Genomic DNA, 22,565 nt, shown 5'->3' on the forward strand with positions numbered 1-22,565 from the left:
GACCTGGGGTGGCCTTGGTGGCACCTCCCGTCACCTTCCTGGGATCAGATGGGACACGACTCCGAGGCACTGGAACCCCTCGAAGGCCAGGATCAGTCAACTCTGTAATTTATCAGTAGCTTTCTAATTGTGAGCTGTAAAATAAAGAATAAAAAGAGTGGCACACCGTGGTTCGTCTGTGGTGTGGGTTTTTTTAAAATTTTTGTAGTTAAAAGTGAACGGCTTTTTTGCTGCTCACAGCCAGAGTTTTGTTTGGGGAGAGAATCCTTCCGGTTTTGGGTCTTTGGGAGGAAAACCAGAATTTCTTTCCAGAGCTGGGCAGCATCCAGTTGTCTTGGGAATAACCTGTGGGGATCTGTCCAGGGGCTCTGGGATGCTCTGCTCCTGTCTGTTCCCGGTACCTGGGGTCACTGGCGTTCCCCATTCCCAGTTTCCATTGTCTGTCCGGGGTCCCTGGGATTCCCCATTCCCGAGGTCTGTCCTGGGTCTGTGGGATGCTCTGTTCCCCATTCCCGGGGTCTCTCCGGGGTCACGGGGCTCCCCATTCCCGGGATCTCCGTTCCCGTTGGCCCCGCCCCGAATGGCCCCGCCCCGGATAGCCCCGCCCCGGATAGCCCCGCCCCGAATGGCCCCGCCCCGAACGGCCCCGCCCCGATTGGTCCCGCCCCCAATGGCCCCGCCCCGCCGGTTCCGGGGCGGGGCCGCCGGAAGCGGAGCGGTGCCCGCGCGTGCTTGTGCCCGCGTACTCCGTGCCGTGTCCGCGCGTTCCCCCGCGTGTCCGGCCCCGCTCCGTCCCCAGCCGGGATCCCCGCCAAGCCCGGTCTGTTCCCGCCGGGATCCCCGCTAACCCCGCTCCGAGCCCCTCGGGATCCCCGCTAACCCCGCTCCGAGCCCCGGTAGCGGGCCCGGCTGTTCCCCTCACGCCGTGCCCGTCCCGCCGCCCCGGGCAGGGATTCCCCGCCATGGAGCGGGCCCTGCGGCTGCCGCGGGCCGCGCGGCTGTGCCGGGCCGGGCTCCGGTTCCGCTGCAGCCGCGGGGCCGAGGAAGGGGCGCCCCGCAGCCGCGATCCCCCCGCTCCCCTCCCGCAGGGCCCGCGGGCCGGGCAGGGGTCGCGGACGGGCCGGGAGCTGTGGCGGGCGCAGCAGGACTTAGCGCGGGCCGGCGGGGGGAAGGCTGCGGACCGAAAGACGGTGACCCTGGAGCGGACTAAAGGCTCGGAGATCCTGTTCGGGCTGGCCCCGTGCGGGCTGGCGCTGTCCCGGGCGCGCCGGGCGCTGTTCCGCCTGTTCCTGAAGCAGCCCCGCGGCGGCTCCGCGCCGCCGCTGAGGGCAGAGCTGGCGCTGCAGGCCGCGGCCCGCGGGCTGCCCGTGCTGCACGTCCCGGGCCGGGCGCTGGACGCGCTCTGCTGCGGCCGGCCGCACCAGGGCGTGTGTCTGGAGGCCGCCCCGCTGCCCTTCAGGAGCCTGCGGGACGCCGAGGAGCCGCGGCCGGGGCCGGCAGAGAGCGGCCGGCGGCGGCCGCTGTGGCTGGTGCTGGAGCGCATCCAGGACCCCATGAACCTGGGGGCTCTGCTGAGGGCAGCCTACTTCCTCGGCGTGGACAGAGTGGTGGCCACCCGCGGGAACAGGTACGAGCCACGGGGACAGGTGCGAGCCACGGGGACAGGTGCGACCCACGGGGACAGGTGCGAGCCACGGGGACAGGTGTGAGCCACGGGGACAGGTGTGAGCCACGGGGACAGGTACGAGCCACGGGGACAGGTATGAGCCATGGGGACAGGTGTGAGCCACGGGGACAGGTATGAGCCATGGGGACAGGTATGACCACACGGGGACAGGTATGAGCCACGGGGACAGGTGTGAGCCATGGGGACAGGTGTGAGCCACGGGGACAGGTATGAGCCACGGGGACAGGTGTGAGCCACGGGGACAGGTGCGAGCCACGGGGACAGGTGTGAGCCACAGGGACAGGTGTGAGCCACGGGGACAGGTGCGAGCCACGGGGACAGGTATGAGCCACGGGGACAGGTGTGAGCCACGGGGACAGGTGTGAGCCACGGGGACAGGTATGAGCCACGGGGACAGGTATGAGCCACGGGGACAGGTGTGAGCCACGGGGACAGGTGTGAGCCACGGGGACAGGTACGAGCCACGGGGACAGGTATGACCACACGGAGACAGGTGTGAGCCACGGGGACAGGTGTGAGCCATGGGGACAGGTATGAGCCACGGGGACAGGTATGAGCCATGGGGACAGGTATGAGCCACGGGGACAGGTGTGAGCCATGGGGACAGGTGTGAGCCACGGGGACAGGTGTGAGCCACGGGGACAGGTGTGAGCCACGGGGACAGGTATGAGCCACGGGGACAGGTGTGAGCCATGGGGACAGGTGTGAGCCATGGGGACAGGTGTGTGCCACGGGGACAGGTGTGAGCCACGGGGACAGGTATGAGCCACGGGGACAGGTGTGAGCCACAGGGACAGGTATGAGCCACGGGGACAGGTATGAGCCATGGGGACAGGTATGAGCCACGGGGACAGGTATGAGCCATGGGGACAGGTATGAGCCACGGGGACAGGTATGACCACACGGGGACAGGTATGAGCCATGGAGACAGGTGTGAGCCGTGGAGACAGGTACAGGCTCCTCCAGCCCCTCTTTTCCTTCCCAGACAGGTGTCCAGGCTGCGTCGCTCAGCTGTTTGTTTAAAGAGATTTCTGGGGCTGTAGATTTCTGATTTCTGATCCGTAGAGCAGGGTTTGGGATGCTGATGCTGTGGGATGTGGGATCCCAAGCTCGCCCCAGACTCATGTTTTAACCCGTTCTGTGTCTCAGTTGTCCCACCTGTGACCCATTTCCCGGGTTAATTCCTGAGCCCTCCCATTCTCCGTAGGAAAACACCTCCCTAATAGCAAGTGGGATCTGGAGGAGGGTTGCAGAGGCAGGAGAAGGAAGAGCAGAAACAAAAATTCCCCTGGATTCCTGTGACACTTCTCCATCCTTTTTTCCCCTTGCAGCTGCCCCTTGACTCCTGTGGTGAGCAAAGCCAGCGCTGGAACCATGGAGGTGTTCGATGTGTACAGCACAGATGATCTGCAGGGCTTTTTGAAGGTACAGCGAGCCACTTTATATATATTTTTTTTCCCCCCTTTCCTTCAAGAAAACTCAAGCACCACGCAGAGGGGAGGCACGGGGGGAGCCCCGGGTTATTTGCAGTGTCTGTGCTGGGCACTGCCCCGTCCCATCGGGCAGGGAGAGGGGGTGGCTGTTTTTTCTGGAAGCTGGTGGCACCAGGAGAATCCCGCGGCTCTCAGTGTGCCGGGGTTTGTCTCTTTCCTCCTCGGGATGTTTGGCGCGGCAGCATCCCGGGGCCCAGGCACACGGTGGCAGCATTGGGCAGCCTTTGGAGCAGGGAATGGAGCAGGAGCCAGGGCTGGGGGGAGCTGCTGGGAATCGTTTTACATTTTCCCCTGTGAAATGAGGTGTGAGAGGGAGCCCTTTGCAGGTAAGAATTTAAGGGGTGCCAAAAAAACACCCCCCAGTCAGCTTAACTGAAAATTAAAATAAAAGAGAGTTTGCATACATGGCTTCTTTTCTTTTTAAGCTTGAATATTTGACAGTTCTTGATTTCTTTCCCTTCTCCAGGCTAAAAGTGCAGAAGGCTGGGAAGTGGTGGGGACAGTCAGCAGGCCTGAGGATGTGGAAGATGTTCCTGTCGTCAACTGCTCAGAATTCCAGTGGGACAAGCCCCTGATTGTGGTGATAGGTATTTCCAGAGCTGTGGGCTGGGTGGGGCTGCAGCTGTGAGGGGCATGCTTCACTCCAGGGCTTGTTCCAGGCCTGGAAAAGCGGAGCTGAGAGGGAATCATGGAATGGTTCTGGCTGTGAACAAAGCAGGGGCTGAGAGGAGTGGGGGAGCCGAGGGGGCTCCCGGTAGGAGCAGTCTGTGGGTGCACAGAGGGTTCAGCAGCTGTGGAGGGTCTGGGGGCAGTTTTGGTGCCAGGGCAGCCACAGTGTGGTGTTTGCTTTGTGTTCTGTGTTCTGGTGCTGCCCTGGAGCCCCAGGTTTGGATTTTCTGTGGTGCTGAGCCCCCGAGCTGTGAGGGAGAGCCCTGGAGGCGTTTGCTCTTCCTGCACAGAGCTGCTCAGCGGGAGCTGTGCCACGTTTCCCCTTGAAATCCAGGAATGTCTGGTCTGGGAAGAGCCACGAGGGGCCGTTGCTGGGCTTTGTAGCCACCCCCGAGAGCAGTCAGGGCACACCTGGCTGGGGAGCAGGAGCAGAGGAATCTCCTCGCTGTTGGAGCACTTCCCCGAGCCCCTGAACAATCCCTGCAGGGAATTCTGCCCACCTTCTCCCCTTCTGTAGGCACACTTTGGACTCGTGCAGCCCTCCCAGAAGGCGAAGGCGAGGGGAGTGGCGGCTTTGTGGCAGCTGGAGGAAGAGATTCCCCCAGGAACTGCAGCTCCAGGCACCTGTGTGTGGCTGTGCCACGTCCCTGCTCCGTGTCACCTGGCACAGGAGCTGCCTGGAGCTTTTTTTTTCCCCCTTGGAAATGGAGTGCTGCTGGCCAGGAGCCAGGGAGGGGCTGTCACCCTGCCCCGTGCCGGGGCCGCCTTGGCTCGGGGAACGTTCCCTTTAATTAAAATGTTTATTGAACTCCTGGAAACACTTGACAAGACAACGCTGCGGAAATCTGGCAGTCTCTGCAAGATGTGTGGAGCTGTATTCCGGGGGGAGCGGGGGGAGGCTGGCAGCTCTGCTGATTGCCCACAAAGAAATGCATCCCACGGACGGCGGTGCAGGCAGGGGCTGCGAGCGGCAGCGCCGTCGTTACCTTGAGTTATGAGAGATTTCTCCAGGAAAAAAAAAAAATCCAACAAAAAAAAAGCCCAAATATCCTTTTGTCAGGGGAGATTGGAGGCTGATTGGTAGATGCATGAGGAGAGCTCCCGGACCTCGCAGCAGTAATGATTTCAACTCTCTGCTGAGCACTAACTCTTGGCTGAAAAGAAAATTGAACATTACGGTCGTCTGGTGCTGGGCTGGTTGGGAGAAACGTCCTGGATCTGAATATGGAGCGTTCCTGCAGCTGCAGAGATAATTCAGCCTGGGATTGAGCTCCCTGGCACCACACAGATTGTCTTGTAAGTTAAGCATTTGCAGCCTCCAGTTTCCCCCTCCTGGCATCCTGGCTGGCTTGGCAGAGAGTGATTTGGACAGTCCAGCTTAATGTTGTCTGCGCTGGAGTCATTGCTGGAGGCCACAGACAGCTCAGACTGGGAGCCTGGCGCACACAGGAACAGATTGGGAGCACTTAGATGGCTGAGGAAGAAGAGTTTCTGGGTAATTTGTTCTTCCTAGACCTTCAGTCTTTAGCTCGGGTTTTCAGGCTCTTCACAGAGCTGGTGGTTTTATGGAGATGCTCCTTCTGCATATTTTTTCTGCTGCTGGATGTGAATTTCCTGCCCTGGACGCTGCAGTCGTGAGCGGTGTTAATTGTAAATGGGGCAGGAAATGTGTTTCATCATTCCCACCGAGCCCTGGGCTTTGGTCTCTGTCAGCGAGGGGGCAAAGCTGAGAGGTGGAAAGTTAAAGATCTGAAGTGGGGAGCGTTTTGTTCACCAGTCTAAACCAGGATTTAATCTGATCCAGTCAATACTCCCTCCCTTGTGTCACACTCTGCAAGTCGTCCTGCCCTGAATTTATCGCTCCTAATTATTTTAAGCAGCCAGGGCCATAAAAAGCTTTGTAAAAGCTGGAGGCAAAATCGGTGCCTTTCCTGGGAGTTGTAAGACCCTTGCCAGGGGCAGGAGAGGATCTCTCCAGGAGCCAGTGCTGCTGTCCCAGTTGGAGGGTCCCGTGGGAGCTGGTTTGAGAGGCTCAGGAGGCAGATACCACTGTGAGGTGTGCAGCTTTCCCTGGATGCTCTTTCTGGGCTTTTTCAGCGTCCCTGGAGCAGTGGTGAGGGGACAGGCAGGGCCACGGGAGGCCTGGTGTCACCCTGTGGCCTTGGATAACTCCCCCAGGCCTTGAGTGCACTGCTGGCTTTCAGCAGGAGGGAAAGACCCCCCCGGATGGGGTTATAGGGGCTTCTGGAGCCTCCCTGACCCCAACCAAGGAGCTTTTGCCATGACCCATTCCATCCGGGAAGGTGATGCAGGATGCATTACCCAAAGCATCCTCTTCCTTACCCAAAGTGCATCCTGGATCAGCCCAGTGGAACGTGAGGAATAAAAATCAACCCAGCTGGGGATGATGACCTGTGCCACCCCTGCGCGGTCCGAGGGCTCAGGGTGCCCTGGCAGTGCCATCCCTGCCCCGTGTGGGGCACAGCTCTTGGAGGGGAGCTTTGGCTGGTTTTTTGCGGCCGCTGTTTGCCAAAGGTGTTTGGGATGAGCCGGCCAGCCCTGGAGCTGCCTGTGCTGCTCCAGATAACAACGGGGAAGAATCCTTTGGGGGGCCAGGCGGGCTGGGAGGTCCGTGGCCCTCTGCGTTTTCACCTGTCTGCACACAGCACTGCTTAAAGCCTCTCCCTTTCCATTTCCCTTTGTGACAGCGCAAGTCAAACAACCGCTAATGACCCGGGATAGATTTCAACTCTGTTTCACCAGTGTATCAGCCCAAACATATCAGGGCTGCTGGCTGGTTTAACAACTAATCAATTGAAGCCTCTGGTTAAACTGTCTGCATGCACAAGCTGCACCCGGGCCGTGCTGGGTGGGTGTCTGTGTGTGTGCTGGGAAGGCTGGAGCTGTCCCTGGCGGCAGGGATTTGGGATTTGCTGGCCCAGGGCTGGCCTGTGGCCCCTTGTCCCAGTGCCAGCAGCCTGAGCCCACAGGGAGCTGCTCCCCCGTGGCATCTCTGTGCTCTGGGCAGCTGTGGTGCACGGATATTCCTCAAATAACACTGCAGGTGCTGGAGAACAGATGGAAGGGAGGAAGGAAGGGAGGAAGGGAGGAAGGGAGGGAGGAAGGGAGGGAGGAAGGGAGGGAGGAAGGGAGGGAGGAAGGAAGGAAGGAAGGAAGGAAGGAAGGAAGGAAGGAAGGAAGGAAGGAAGGAAGGAAGGAAGGAAGGAAGGAAGGAAGGAAGGAAGGAAGGAAGGAAGGAAGGAAGGAAGGAAGGGGGAGGGGAAGGGAAGGGAAGGGAAGGGAAGGGAAGGGAAGGGAAGGGAAGGGAAGGGAAGGGAAGGGAAGGGAAGGGAAGGGAAGGGAAGGGAAGGGAAGGGAGTGTCTGGCTCCCCTCTGGTGGCTCAGTTGCTGTGTGAGGTGGCTGAGCTCGGGGAGGGAGCATCGGAGAGACGGAGCACAAACAAGAACTGCAGTGGGGAGAGGACGTGGCAATGCTGGAGCTGAGCAGTGTGTGTGTCCTGCAGGCAGTGAAGGGGAGGGGCTGTCCCTGGAGACTCAGCTGCAGTGCCAGAGGATGTTGGCCATCCCCCCCGGCAGGGCGCTGCACCCCGGCATCGACTCCCTCAACGTCTCTGTGGCTGCAGGTGAGAGCAGCTCTGAGCACCAGGGCACCAAAGCCCCCCCTCTGCCCTGAGCAGTCAAACATCCAGCCCCGCTGGGTGGTTTTCTTGTGGTTTGAGAGGGGAGGAGAAAAAAATCAATCCCTTGATATTTATTTATTTTCGCTTTCCTCCAGGTATCCTCCTGCACTCCATCTGCAGCCAGAAACGGAGGCATGGGGATTGAAATCCTCTGTATTTGGTGGAGGAAGCTGCTCGGTGTGGGTGTGGGAAGGCTCCTCCCAGGGTCTCACCATCACTGGGAGCTCCAGGGAGAGCCCCAGTGACCTGAGCTGCCTTTTGGCTGCTGCAGAAGGCACCAGATCCCTGACGGGACACGCAAAGCAGACACCTGGTGTCGTAGGTAACACCTGGGAGGAGCAGCTGTGGGAAGGCAGACAGGTCTGGGAGCAGCGAGTTTTGCCAGGAGAACACCCAGGGATGGCTGCCAGCACTTTGTGCATCCCTTGAACCGTGGGGACAGTTTGGGCTGTGGGTGAAGAGTGCCGCTGGAGGTGCCCTGTGCCCTCTCCTGAGTGCCAGCTGTGCTTGGGAAGCGCTGGAGCTGCTCCCACAGGTGTGCAGCCCTGCCCAGGGCTGCCAAACCGCCGGAGCGGGGTGGAAAACGCAGCCCGTGGAAATAAAGCTTTGGTAAAGATTGGCTGTAGACTCAAATCAATCCATCTTGTGCCATAAAAAGCCCACAGCGTGGTTAGTCCCTCAGGTGGGAAGAGGGGTCTGGAGCTCGGTTCCTTCTGGGGGAAGTTTCCTTTCCAAGCTGAGGTGCCCCAGGACCACTGTCCTGCTGGTGCCACTGGGGTGCCTTCATTTTGCAACTATCCTGCTTCAAAAACCAGCCCGGCTAAATCACTGAGAGCCCAAAGAATGTTATCACTTAGCACCTTAATTATTTTATTTAGCTACCGTGGCCCTTTGCATAGGATTCCTCATTAACACTTAATTTACAGTGCCCTTTAGGGATAATTTCAAACAATTCCGCTCGGTCTTCCCCCCTCCCCTCTTCCAAATGAATAAGTAAATCACTCTGAGTGACTAATTAGGACTTTTCCTTTGAGCTAAATGAAGTCTGTAAAGCTCGGGCTGTGGCTGTGGGGGTGTGTTGTTCCCTGGGTGGGTCTGGGAAGGGTCTGGCAGGTGACACTGGGGACACCGCAGGTGCCTGGGATGGGGACAGCAGCTCCTGAAAGGTGTCCGGGGCTCCCTTCTGTGGGTGCCTGGGATGGGGACACATCCCCTGAGCTGTGTCCAGAGCGAAAGGACGAGTCCCAAATCCCTCTGAAAGGACGATACAAACAGGGCTGTTAGCCAAATCCACGAAGAACCCTGAGCTGTGCCTTGTGCTGTGCTTTGGGGGCTGAGTTTGCCCTTTTGTCCGGGTTCAAAGCTGAAAGGGAAAGGCTGCCGGCCCCTCCAGCAGCCCCGTGGAGCTGCTCAGCAGCCGAGGGTGCCCCAGCAGAGGGTGCCCGTGGCTCAGCTTTGCTCCTTTTCCAGAGGAAACATTCCAGGCTTCAGCTCTTGGCTGACTGAACCTTTCCTCTGCAGCAGCAGGGATCGGGCTAAAGCCATTTCTTCGTTCCTGACCTCCGGGTAAGTGTGTTTATTGCCCATCTCGTAGGATCTGCTGTTTCTCCCCTTTTTATTTCTGGGGTTTTTTGGGATTCTTTTTTTTTGAGGTCGGTCCCGGCAGTGGGAAGGCATTTCCCGGCTTGGTGTGGCTGGGCAAGCCGGGCTCTGCCAGGCTGGGCTTGGCCATCTGCTCAGCCCCTCCGAGCAGGAGGCCGCTGGGGAGCCCTGCAGCAGCTCCGTGCCTTCTGGAAGGCTCCCAAAACGCTTTTGGAGTGGGAGGAGAAGCTCCTGCTCGGCCATCACCCCTCCCCTGTGAATTCCCCACTCCTGGATCCCTGGAGCACCTTGATTTGGCACTGGGGCATCACACGAGGCTTTTGGGGACTCGCCTGAGCTTGGATTTTAGGATTCGAGTGCGTAGCTCGGGCTGCAGCTCGGACCTTGCTGCTTGTGAGGGCGCTGGATCCCACTCTGGGTGGCTCTGCCCTTCCCACTGATCCCATTTCCCCGTTTTATTCCACTGGGATCCACCTGCAGTGGCTCGTGGATGGAGCTGAGGCTTTGTCCCGACACTGAGGAGCATGGGGACCCCTGCGCTCTCCCACCTTCGGAGCTGGAGCTCTGTGCTGTGCCATTTGCCCCCGATCTAATAAACGCAATCCATTAATTGGATCATTGCCTGCTTCTCCAGTTAATTTCCTGGATATTTTTAAATGTTAAAACGTAGTTTTTATGGTCTTTCATTATTTTTTTAGCCTTAAGCTCGACTCTAACCGTGCCTGTAATGTAACTGTAAAAAACTCCCAGCTTTATATCATAAAGGGGGACATGAATTGTCATTTTTTTGTGTACATCAGCAAGATCAAAACACGTTTCCCGATTACTCCTGTTTGTACACGGAGTCTCTTTGATATTTAGATATGAATAAAGTGTGTGTGTGTGTGTGTGTGTAATTTGAAAGTCAATTCTTCCCTCCCTGCTGCTTGTCAGGGTTCCTTTCAGAGGCTTATTTACCAAATTGATTTGAAAATTTACTAATTGCCCTTCCAGGATGATTTCTCAATAATCAAAGTGTCTCTAAGCACAGTGGCAAAATATTTGTCCTCCTTGATTCAGAAGATGAGTTCGGTGCTGTCGCCGCCTTGCCTTCAGCCAGGGGGGAACACAAACCTTCCCGACTCCCAAAATCCCCCCCGGGGAGCTCTGGCTGGGAGAGCAGCTCCGCTCCTACCCCACATTTCCCTTTTGTGGAAAAAGGGACGGAAAAATCCCATTCCACCCCGTCCAACCAGTGGAAAAAATCCCGTTCCACCCAATTCATTGCTGGTTCCCAGTGATATTTTGGAGGCTGGAATGGCTCTGGCACAGGGGACACCTTTCCCTCTCCAAAGCCCAGGCTGGTGGCAGGGGAGGGGAGCAGCCTGGGAATTCTGCTGGAGCTGGGAATGCTGGGGCTGGGAATGCTGGAGTTGGGAATGCTGCTGGGACTGGGAATGCTGGAGCTGGGAATGCTGCTGGAACTGGGAATGCAGTTGGGGCTAGGAATTTTTCTGGAGCTGGGGATGCTGCTGGAACTGGGAATGCTGCTGGAGCTGGGAAGTTTTCTGGAGCTGGGAATGCTGCCCACGGGGCACCTCCGGAAGGCGCAGCCCCGATCCCGGTTTGTAAATGTAATCAACCTTGAGGTCTTGTTACTTCCACAGGTGCAATTAACATCACCATCTGCTAATCCGTGATTAACGATGTTTACAAATACGCTACAACACACTCAAACGTGCTGGCACTCTTCGCGTTTGGTGTTTATTTTTTTTTTTTCCTTTGTTTTCCTTCCCTCCCCGCTCCAGCACGGGAGCTGCTCACGGGAGGGATTGCCCCACCATTCATTCACAGACATTTCGCATTTTTCCTTCTTTAAAAGTGCTGTGAAACCTCCAAACCAGCTGCAGGAACGACGAGTTCAACCCGGCAGGTCAGCGCTGCTAAATGGGATTTAATTGCACGGGGGGGGAGGGGGGGGTTTGAGGTACAAACCGATGAATCTGAATAATAAAACTTTGTGGGGAGCAACATATGGTGCAGTTTAAAGTAAATTTTTATCGATCATCCCACACCTGACGTGTTAATGGGGATGGCAGCCTTTGCTTTGGGTTTCATATCGACGTGGAGGTTTAATAATGTCACACAGGAATATTGTGGAGGGGTTTATAATTTAAAATAATAATAATAATAATAATAAAAAGGAGAGTGTTTTCTATTAACTGCTGCCTTCTTTTCCAGGAGAGAGGAATACATTACGAGGCTGCCGCGTGTCCTCCAGATCTAGGTTACATGTAATTGCTCAGTAATTGGTAGAACCATGTAAAAGCCATGGTGTTTGCCAGTAAACCGCCCTGAGTCACCATGAAATTGAAGTGTGATATTTATTCTCTACAAAACCGCCTGCCCAAACGCTCTGTGGGATCTGTTGGTTGGGGCAGAGGAGGTCCTGCAGCAAGGAGGATCCTTGGACCTCCTCGGGCTCCAGCCTCGGGGTTATCCGCAGGATCCTGGGGTGGTTTGGGTTGGGAAGGGACCTAAAAAAAACCAATTCTCATTTCACACTGTTCCATGGGCACCTCCCACTATCCCAGGCTGGCCTTGGACACTGCAGGGATGGAGCAGCCACAGCTGCTCTGGGCAGCCTGTGCCAGGCTCACCACCCTCACAGGAGAGGATTTCTTCCTCACATCCCACCTAGATGACAGCTATTAATAACCCAATATATATATATATTAGAAATAATAATCATCTAATAACCCTCTCATTGTTCCAGCTGTGTCAAGGCCCAGCTCAACATGATGGAGGCTTGAAGTTCTCACGTTTTCCGTGGAACAGTAATTACACTAACGATGTTCTTTGGAGCCTTTGGAGATGAAATGTTTCTCAGTACACTGGGGATACCTCCGTGCGTCACCTGCGTTTTACCTTCCTGTTAAGCAGGACATCCAAAAGTGTTTTTCATGCTGTAACCACAGCTCTGGTGTGGAGAGCTCCAGCCCTCACTCGGAGGAGCCTCCTCAGGAATTTTTCCCTCCCGGGTCAGTGATGGCTCCTGGGCACGTCTTGGAGCAGAGCAGCAGTGATTGCCCGGCCCAGGATCAGGAGTTTTACACTTTAAAACCCTGACGGTGTGCTGGGAATTGGTGCAGAATTAAACCTGTCAAGTCTGGCCCGGTCCAGGAGCTGGGCAGTGATGTGGTGATCGCACCCTGCACATCCCCTGGCTCCAGCACACCTGGGCCACGCTTGGGGCAAAGTTTGGGATGGTGTCACCTGTTCCACGTGCCCGACAGGGAGCCACAGCAGGGACAGTCCCCCCTTTTCCCACGCTTGGGGATCACTCCTGGCACAGCAGCTCCATCCCAGGGCAGCACTTTGGGGTGAGCGGGGCAGATTTCCTCCCAGCTCTGGCACAGCCTCACCCTCGTCTGCTGAGGATGGAGCCACAAAACCTCCTCGGGGTTTTGAGTGCCCGGAGAGCTCAGGAGGTGTGGAATAATTAAAAGGGAGGGGGAGGCAGGAGCGGCCGAGTTTCCCGGCAGGATGAGGAGGTGTTGGTGCTGCCTCGCAGCTTTGCCGGCCCTCATTAGCACCTCCCAGCCAAGCTCATTCCAACTGCATCCCAAGCCTTCCGCTGGGGATTGCATCCCTGCCTCATATGCATTTTTATATCAACAAGGGTGCTAAATGGCCTCTCACTTCCCCCTGTAATGTCTTTTTTTAATGGAAGGTCCTGAATTAAGAACATATATATATGACTGGAAGAATTTTCTAAGTGATATTGAAAACCTATTGTAGAGCGGCATTTCTCCTTGCAAAATTATTTTAATGAGGTTCCAGTTTATTTTCTGGCTATATTTTACTTATTTAATCCTCCAGAGGGGCTTTTCGGAGGCAGCATCTCATTTTCAATGCAACTATTCTTAACATTAGGGAAAACTACCTTTCTGAAATGCATGAAGGGGAAAAAAAAAAAACCAACAACAAAAAAAACCAACCCCGAACCAGAGGAAGATGTACGAGATAAGAATAAACTTGAAAAAGCTTTGAGGTGGTTTATGGCTTCTCTGGAAAGAATAACAGTTCATGTATTTTTGTTATGGTGTGGTTTAATGATGCTTGCAGAAAAAAAGATAAGGCAGGGATGGAAATATAAAATTAAACCAGCAAAGCGAATGTGATTATTTTAGTTACCAGTATTACCTGGGGAAAACGCTCAAGGGGGGGGTTTATCTAGACTAAATATTTGCTTTTCGGAGAGGAAAGGGCCCTCAGCCTCTCCTGGCACGAGGGTGGGAAGGGGATTCTCCTGTGGCCCAGAGGGAGGATGAGGATGGGAGGAGCCCTGGCTGAGCCAGTGCTGGTGTCCCGGGAACGGGGCTGGCACGGGGCCGTGCCAGGGATGAGGATGAGGTGAGCCCGGGAGGGAATTCCCAGCCTCCGCCTGTGCCTGGTGGCACTGAGCGTGCCCTGAGCAGGGAGGGGCACAGGGGAGGGACAGTGGGATGTGTGCGCCCAGCACGGGCCTGAGAGTCCTGCGTCCTTCAGTGGGGTCTAGGCACGGCTGATTCCATGGGAGGCGTCATCCCACCCCAATATCCCACCCCAATATCCCGTCCCATCATCCCAATATCCCATCCCAATATCCCATCCCATCATCTCAATATCCCATCCCAATATCCCAATATCCCATCCCATCATCCCAATATCCTATCATCCCATCCCATCATCCCATCCCATTATCCCAATATCCCATTATCCCATCATCCCATCCCAATATACTATCCCATCATCCCAATATCCCGTCCTATTATCCCATCCCAGTATCCCATTATCCCATTATCCCATTATCCCATCATCCCATTATCCCATCCCTTCCCATCCCGTCCCATCCCATCCTCCCATCCCATCATCCCAATATCCCATCCCACTATCGCAATATCCCATTCCAATATCCCAATACCCCATCCCATTATCCCAATATCCCAATATCCCAATATCCCAATATCCCAATATCCCAATATCCCAATATCCCATCCCATCATCCCATCATCCCATCCCATCCCATCACCCCATCCCATCCCTCTCTCTGCACCCATCCCCATCCCTGGCTGTGGCTGCACTCCCAGAACTCCTCCAGCAAAACCCTCCAAGTGTGGGACACCCCCAGGCCAGGAGCTCCGGGCTTCCCTGAGCAGCTCCAGGCTCCCAGGCCGGGATGGTGCAGGCGGGCGAGGGATCAACAGGATCAGCCAAACCTGAGTCCCCTCTGGAACATCAAACTCCCAAGAATCCCCCTCCAGCCCCTGGGTCACCAGAGGCAAACCTGAGCTGAGCCTGGTGCGTGGCCTTCGGCCTCCCTGGGTACTTCATTTTTCAATTTCTTCCAGGGATCCCGGAGAGCAAAAAGTTTGTTTATAATTAAAATACCTGGGAGGTTTTTACTTGAATTCAAAGAGCTGAAAAGAAGCAGTTTCTATGTAGGTTTCTTCACTACCCGAATCTAAACCAGATTATTATGCAAATTCTCTCGATCCTAAATTCATTACAATATTCAATTTCAGGAAATGCTCTTGACCATCTGCTGCTGCTCCAAGAAATGAGTCTTGGAGATTGTTTACTACCAGAAATGTTGTGGGTACTGAGGGTGAGGGCAACGTTCTGATTCCTGAGCCTGGTTATTTACCGCGGAGTGCTGAGGCCACGAGCCCAGCTGGGAACGGCATCAACAACAGCAGCAGCTTCTGCTCTGGCCCTGTCCTGGTGTCACCCCCTCCTCAGGGGAGGAGGAAGGGTTCCAGTCCTTCTCTGATCCTTTAAGTTTTCATTTTCATGTGTTTCAGGTTGTGCGGTGCCCAGGGGTGCAGCTCTGAGCTCACAGTCAGTGTCACTCAGCTCTGCACACAGCGGGGACACAAAACAAATCCTTCTCCTGCTGCACACCAAGGACAACGTTCAGCCCCAACAGCACAAACAAGGGTGGGCTGGAGGGAGGGACAAGGACGGGACCTCACAGCCTGGAGCTGGGACTGGACAATTCAACCCCAATGTGCAAAGGGACCGAAACTTTAAAGAAATGTAAAGAACAGAACAGAACAGAACAGAACAGAGTAGAATAGAGTAGAACAGAACAGAACAGAACAGAACAGAACAGAACAGAGTAGAGTAGAGTAGAGTAGAGTAGAGTAGAGTAGAGTAGAGTAGAGTAGAGTAGAGTAGAGTAGAGTAGAATAGAATAGAATAGAATAGAATAGAATAGAATAGAATAGAATAGAATAGAATAGAATAGAATAGAATAGAATAGAGGCTGGTCATCCATTTTCTGCCCATTTTGGGTCTATTTTCTGCCCATTTTGGGTCCATTTTCTGCCCATTTTGGGTCCACCTTGGGTACAGCCCTGGCCAGGCTCCTGTCCTGCCCAAGGTGTGCCCTAAAGGCCTTTTAATAAATCTCTAATCTCCGGCTCTGTCCAGTCTCTGTCCCAGCTCAGCCTTCCCAAGGCATCGCTGCTGCTCCGGGGGAGGCAGTCTGGATGAATTCCTCCTCTCCACAAAAGTGCTTTGAGATCCCTGGGATGAAAAATATCTGCAAAGTCCGATTTGGTGCTGGTTGTCACCTCCAAACGTGCCCAGAGGAGCGTGGTGCTGCCCCAGCCTTCACTGTGGGTGGTGAGGATGAGGATGAGGAGAAGTCCCCAAGGGCAGGACTGGGAGCGCAGCGGTGCCCCCGAGCCCTGCCGAGCTTTAATCTGCTTTTAATCTGGTTTTCCCCGAGTGTTTCCCTGGCAGAGCTCGTCGGGGGCAGTGACAGGGTGGATTTTAGCAGCCCTGGTTTCACCACAAGGCTTGTCTGCACCCTCAGCAGCACGCGGGAAGGGAATAGGAGTGGGGATGGACAGACAGACACGTTCAGCAGTGCTTGGATGAGTATTGGAACACGGAGTGTGATGGAGAAGAGTTTTCTTCCTGTTCTTCATCCGTGGACAAGCTGAAGACCGGTGTTTGTTTATCTGGAGCTGTCCCAGGCTCCGGCATCCAAACCCCGGCCGCCACTCCTCCCTTTACCCCCCTCCTTGGGGGAAATTTTAACTCTCGTCCTCTGCTGCTGAGGGGATCCTGAAGCCGATGCTCAGGTGAGACGGAGGGAAATGAACGGCCCAGTCCTGCCCCTGCCCCAGCGGAGAGCCACTGGAGGATTCCAGGAAAGCTTGGAAAAGGTACAAATTTGCATCCAAACGCTGCTGCTGCTGCTGCTGCTGAGGGGCTCGGTTTAACGGGGTGCGAGGGGCGGTGTGGGCACCTCGTGCCCTCTCCCTTCCCTTTCCCCCTCTGCGAACCCCAGCAGCTCCTGTGCCTGCGGCTTGGGCTGCGGGGACAGGGACCAAACGTGGATTGCCCAGCATGGCATCCCTGCGTTCCCCCTGGAACGTCCCAAGCCCCGGGGCTGAGGGGATGAGCAGGCTGGGGTGTCACTCCGGGGGGGGGACACGGCGCCGGCCTTTGTGTGCCCGTGCCAAGCAGATGTGAACAAACCCGAGTTCGATCCCCGCAGACCGCCTGGGGAATATCGCTAACTAATTATAGAAAACAGAAGATGCGCTCCCCCTCCTCTTGCAGCTTTTTTTTTTTTTTTTTTTTGGATAAACATTGTCTCCTCTCAACAGCTGAGTATTTAATTAGTGTTGATTGTTGTTCCCCGTGTTCAATAACCACTCATCAGGAGGGGGGTGTCCGCTGGGGCGGCGTGGCCTGGAGCACAGCCGAGCCCGGGGTGTTCATAATTAAGGATGCAATTTATTTGAGCGAGTCATGTGTGCAGCACCCTGTGTTTTAGGTTAATTTTCAAGGTTAAAGGGGAAAACCAAAAAAAAAAAAAAAAAAATCAACCAAAAAACCTCACCAACCAAACCCAAACAGCTTCGGAGGGTGAGGAGAGACGGCTGGGAACTCGGCAGTGAAAACGGCAGGGAGGGGTAAACATATAAATAAATGTGTGTACGTATAGACGTGCATGGGACACCCAAAGCTCCCTGGCTGCTTCCCACCCTCTTTCCTTACCCACTGGGCCTGTTCCCCGAGTTTGGGCTGGAAAATGCCCGATGCCACGTGGAGCCTGGCTCTCCGGCGGTGCAAAGGCTCCTCAGGAAACAGGCGGGATAACAACGCAGGAGCGGATTTTTCTCTTCCCTGCTGGCTGCGGGAAGGGCTGAGGTTCATCACCAGCGTGGGTTTACCAGTCCCTGCCTGTGCTCACCTGAGGAATCACAGCCCTGTGTGCAGCGCGGGCAGGGACTGGGCTTTGCTTTCCAAGGCCCTCATGGGTCACTCTGTTTGGGGAGGAGAGTAAACCCCGGGACTCACGGGCAGGTGTGGAGGTGCAGGATGAACTGGGGCAGGAGTTCTCTCTTCTCTTTTCCCACTGCCCACCTCCCGTGCCCGGCCTGCCCCGATGTCCCGAGCGGGGAGAGGAGGAGCACCCCTGCCCTGGGGACATGGCAGTCCCCTCCCGGGGTTTTGGGGACATTTCCCCCAGGCAGGACTTGTCTGGGTCCCCTGTGGCCCCAGGAGCTTTGCCCCAGGGGGGAGCAGGAGAAGCTTTGGGGACAATCCCCCTGCCCTGCTGCCGTGGGGAGGAGGCAGCAGGGAAAACCCTGAGTTTCCCAATGCCTTGGTGGTTTCCCCGTCTCCGTTTCCAAGCAGGGAACCGGGCACACAGCAGGCGCAGGGTGACAGTGCCTGGGTGTCCCCAGCTCTGGGGACAGCTCTGCTGGGTGGCACAGAGCCCTGTGCGGAGCTGTGGGCAGCAGCTGAAGGGTTAAAGGCGCTGGGATGCAGAGGTCACTCCCAGGAGCTCGCCCCGGCCCATCGATATATTGAATATCCGCTAATCTGGATCAGTGGGATGCGGGGATGACCCGGGGACAGGCACAGGGGACAGGGGACAGCTCCCTGTCCTGTCCCTGCTGAGGGAGGGGAGGGCTCCGGGGGCTGCCTGGGGGACAAGGGACAGTGTCCTCACCCCTGTCATTCCCCGGGCACAGCCTGACCCACCGCTGGCACCTCGCACTCCGAAACGTGTGAAAAGCAGGGAAAGAAACCCCAAAGAGAGAAAATCCCAAAGATTGCTCCATCCCTTCCTCCTGAGGGGGACCTCGAGGACATGTCCTGAGCAGTGCCACCAGTGCCACCAGTGCCACCAGTGCCAGGGGGGTGCATCCCACACCCACAGCCCTTGGGAACACCCAGGAGAGAGAGAGGCCAGACTTATTGCAGCAGGAGATGCATTTAGGCCCAAGGCGGTTCAGTCGTGTTAATTATGAAAATCTAAAGATAATCTATATTTAATGTCAATTTTTTCCCTCAAATTTGCTAAAGAAGGAGGACAACGTATGCACACGATGACATTTAAATGAAGAACAAGGTGCAATTAAACTCCGAAACCTACAGCAGACTAATTGGGGAGAGGATGACAAATATAGTTATCATCAGCAACTAATTAGGGCCCTGCTTTAGCTTTTCCCTGCTTGATTAATCTTGGCTGGGTGTTAATAAGTTCCGTGGGCCCAGGCTGCAGTTGGGGACAGGCTGTTTGTGCCTGGCGTGGAGTGGCTTAACCCTGTGCCGGGAGGGAGGTTGGACCACCAGGAATGTTGGTTAAAGGGGTTGGATTGGTTTTTGGGGAGCGGATTTGGGTGGTGGGGTTGTCCCCACCGAGCCTGGGAGGAGGAAGAGGAGGAGGAAGAGGAGGAGGAAGAGGAGGAGGAAGAGGAGGAGGAAGAGGAGGAGCTGGCCCCACGTGCCGGGAGCGTTGTTGACACCTCCCTCGCCTCCCAGATTTACACTCTGATCTTTTTTTTTTTTTTTTGCCTTGAAAGGTAAGAATAGTAAAATGTTAATGCTGTACTCCACGTCCGACACTGCGCGTAAACGGGTGACACGGCACGGGAGGCAGATAAATCACAGTCCAGACAATCGCCTCTGCCAGGCACAGCAACACAGAGATCCCAGAGCAGGACTGAGCTCAGGACAAAGGGGGTCACAGCCCGGAGCCCCTCTGGTTTCCACCAGTGAGCTGCTGCAGTTTGGTTTTATAAAATTAGAGATTATTTAATGCGCTGCTCCCTGTTCCTGCTGGGTGCTGGAGAAGCCTGGAAGTGCTGGCAGGTGAACAGCTCCGGGGACTTCATCACCGTGAGGATGCTGAGGGTGGGCACTAGAGCTGAAATGAGGAGGTGGAAAGGCTCCTGGCCAGGGAGTATCCCTCCCTGGCGTGGTTTTCCCGCTGGGTTTGCAGGTTTTTTGCAGTTCTCCTGGAGAGACGAAGCCACACAAAGCCCTGGTGATGGGGAGAAAATCCCCACGGCTTGGCCGTGTGGGGATGGGATGGACAGGGTTCCACAACAGCCCTACAACCACAGCCACCCTACAACCACAGCCACCCTACAACGACAACCACAGCCATCCTACAACCACAACCACAGCCACCCTACAACCACAACCACCCTACAACGACAACCACAACCACCCTACAACCACAACCACAACCACCCTACAACCACAGCCACCCTACAACGACAACCACAGCCATCCTACAACCACAACCACAGCCACCCTACAACCACAACCATCCTACAACCACAGCCACCCTACAACCACAGCCACCCTACAACCACAACCACCCTACAACCACAACCACAACCACCCTACAACCACAACCACAACCACCCTACAACCACAGCCACCCTACAACCACAACCACCCTACAACCACAGCCACAACCACCCTACAACCACAGCCACCCTACAACCACAACCACAACCACCCTACAACCACAGCCACCCTACAACCACAACCACAACCATCCTACAACCACAGCCACCCTACAACCACAACCACAGCCACCCTACAACCACAACCACAACCACCCTACAACCACAACCACCCTACAACCACAGCTACCCTACAACCACAACCACAACCACCCTACAACCACAGCCACCCTACAACCACAACCACCCTACAACCACAACCACAACCACCCTACAACCACAACCACAGCCACCCTACAACCACAACCACCCTACAACGACAACCACAACCACCCTACAACCACAACCACCCTACAACCACAGCCACCCTACAACCACAACCACCCTACAACCACAACCACCCTACAACCACAACCACAACCACCCTACAACCACAGCCACCCCACAACCACAGCCACCCCACAACCGCCTCACCACCATCCTACAATTGCCCTCAACCCATCCAGGGCCGGAGCAGCGCTGGCAAACCCCAGAAGCCAAACCCCTCGTGCTGCTCCCGCCATTCCCACGCCGGGAACCCTCGCAGGGTCGGGGCGGACAGCACCAGCACCCTCCGAACGCGGCCCCAACCCCCCGGGGAGGGTTCTTCCCGGCGGGATGAAGGCTCTGACGGATCCCAGGCTGGTTTTTTCCCCCCCAGGAGCACTCCCGGCGGAGGTGGGAGAGCAAAGCCATTACCGCGGAGGATGAACTTGGCTCAGTCGCCATGGAAACGCTGGCCGGCCCCGGCGCCGCTCGCGTGTGCGCGGGGCCCGTTGACCTCACTTAGAATTATTACCTTTAGCCAAATAAAATAATTTGTGTTAATAAAGAGACCATTTTCTCTCGGCTTCCAAGCGAGCCTTCCCCAGAAGGCAGAGTGACTCCTTAATTACACTTTTACTGCGAGGTGATTAATGTTCAATATGTGATACTCCGTTTAAATAAGTCGCTTATTAACACCTTTAATATATTTAATTTTTTTTTTCTTTCTTTCTTTCTTTCTTTCCCTTTTTTTTCCTCCCCTTCCTTCCCCCTGGCCCTGCGCAGCACTAGATGGAGCTGTGATATTGGGCACGGGGGTGTGCGTGGGGGGGTCAATCCCGGCGCTCTGACTTCTCCTGCAAGGACGAAACGACGGGAGAAGAAGCAGGAGGGGAAGCCCTGGGTGCCGAGGGCCGGGGTTGGAATGGGGAGCGGGATGGGAAAGCCGCTCTGCTTTGCGGGTTTGTGCCCGTGGGGGCCGTGCGGGGGTGGGAAAAGGCTCAGCCCTCGGGTGGGAGCAGCTCTGGAGCATCCGCAGCAGTTTGGAGACTCCCGGAATGGTCCGGCTGTGCCCATCTCCGCAGCCACAGCCCGCCTGTGACAGGCACAGCGAGCAGGGCACATCCAAGGGCTGAGAAAATGGGGAAATTCCTCCTTTTTGGTCCTTCCTCTCTTAGTCACGCAGTTATTTTTCGGGGATGGGTGCCAGACGCTGCTGGCGGGTGTTTAAAACCAGAAAACTGTTACTGCCTGAAATGGATTGTTGCCGCTGATTGCAGCTCAACTGCTAAATGAAAAGAGTAATTTTATTTTATATCGGATTCCTTCCTTTTAGAACCGTTTTTATTCGTGCAGCAGGAGCTGTTTGTAAATACACGTTATTATTTGCCACATAAAGAACGAGTTATCCCCAAAACGGGAAGGCAGGGAAATGAGCACCTGGCACTGGTGCCGGGTTTGGAAATGATGCTGGGAGTTTGGAGCCCTGGGAGCAGGCAGGGAAGGGGGCAGAGAACACCTGGGGGACAGGTGGGTGGCCCAGCCCTGGTGTCACTGTCCCTGCAGGGTCCCTGTCACCCCTGCCCCATCCCAGCTTTTCCTCATCCATCCCTTTGGAGCAGCAGCTGCTCTGTGGCCTCCAGCCCTGCTCTGCGGGAGTGGGGAGCAGCAGGGGAGGAAGCTGCAGAGAGGGCAGAGCTTTGCTGGGCACCCTCCTGGCGCTCAGATCGCCCATCCTGGGCTTCAGGCCAGCCCCAAAAAGCGGCCAGCGGGACAGGGAACCAGGAAATCACTGGTCCGCCCCGGGAAGGAGGTCAGGGATGCCGAGCCCTGCTGCAGGGGGGGTGTTTTCCCCCCAAATCCGGGCTGTGGACCCCCAGAGCTCTCTGCCCTCCCAGCAGCAGCAGGTCTCACAACCCCCTGCTCGGTGTTCCCTGTGACCCACGGCATCCCAGAGCTCCAAACTCCTTTTGAAAGAACTCCATTTCCTGCTACGACGAGCCCAGGCTGCTCAGCAGAGGGGAAATGGAGACCAGGGGGAGCCTTTTTATTCCTGCAGACGTCTCAAAAGGACAAACACACGGGGTTTGGCATTCCCATGGCAGAGGGGGGAATGCCAACGTCCCCCCTGCCCTCCTGCCTGGACTCCTTCAACTTTCCATCATCCATTCTGGATCTCTGAATTTCTGCTGGAAGCCTGCCTGGGGCTGCGTGGGGAGAGATGTTCCAGCAGCCCCAGTGCCAAACACACCAATTCCAGGCCAAAATTCCCAAAAATGCAGCTCCGCGTGGAGGTGGCTGACTCCATTTCCCTCCCCTTTTCCCTGCTTTCTGCTGGGAGTGGGGTTAAGGATATTCA

At 55.9% G+C, this 22,565-nt stretch overlaps 1 protein-coding gene across 5 annotated transcripts; it reads left to right on the forward strand.

The window, feature by feature from the left end:
* Positions 1-688: 688 nt before the first annotated feature.
* MRM1 (mitochondrial rRNA methyltransferase 1) lies at positions 689-12,188 on the forward strand. 5 transcript variants are annotated; one of them, XR_010723587.1, is made up of 9 exons: positions 921-1,627; positions 3,019-3,112; positions 3,647-3,767; positions 7,374-7,493; positions 7,646-8,639; positions 9,072-9,116; positions 10,799-11,064; positions 11,373-11,418; positions 11,908-12,188. XR_010723587.1 is itself a non-coding variant. In XM_066201936.1 (5 exons), exons 1-5 carry the CDS (start codon positions 963-965, stop codon positions 7,693-7,695), a joined length of 1,050 nt encoding a protein of 349 aa, XP_066058033.1. In that variant the 5' UTR covers positions 921-962; the 3' UTR covers positions 7,696-8,894. The 5 variants fall into 5 exon arrangements, 1 of the variants encoding a protein (XP_066058033.1); XR_010723590.1 differs by lacking the exon at positions 11,908-12,188 and having other exon boundaries at positions 689-1,627; positions 11,373-11,569; XR_010723588.1 differs by lacking the exon at positions 11,373-11,418.
* Positions 12,189-22,565: the final 10,377 nt, after the last annotated feature.

The sequence above is a fragment of the Chamaea fasciata genome, unplaced genomic scaffold (genome assembly GCF_029207755.1).
Source record: "Chamaea fasciata isolate MVZ Bird 193981 ecotype frontalis unplaced genomic scaffold, bChaFas1.0.hap1 SCAF_21, whole genome shotgun sequence".
Classification (NCBI taxonomy): Eukaryota; Metazoa; Chordata; class Aves; order Passeriformes; family Sylviidae; genus Chamaea; species Chamaea fasciata.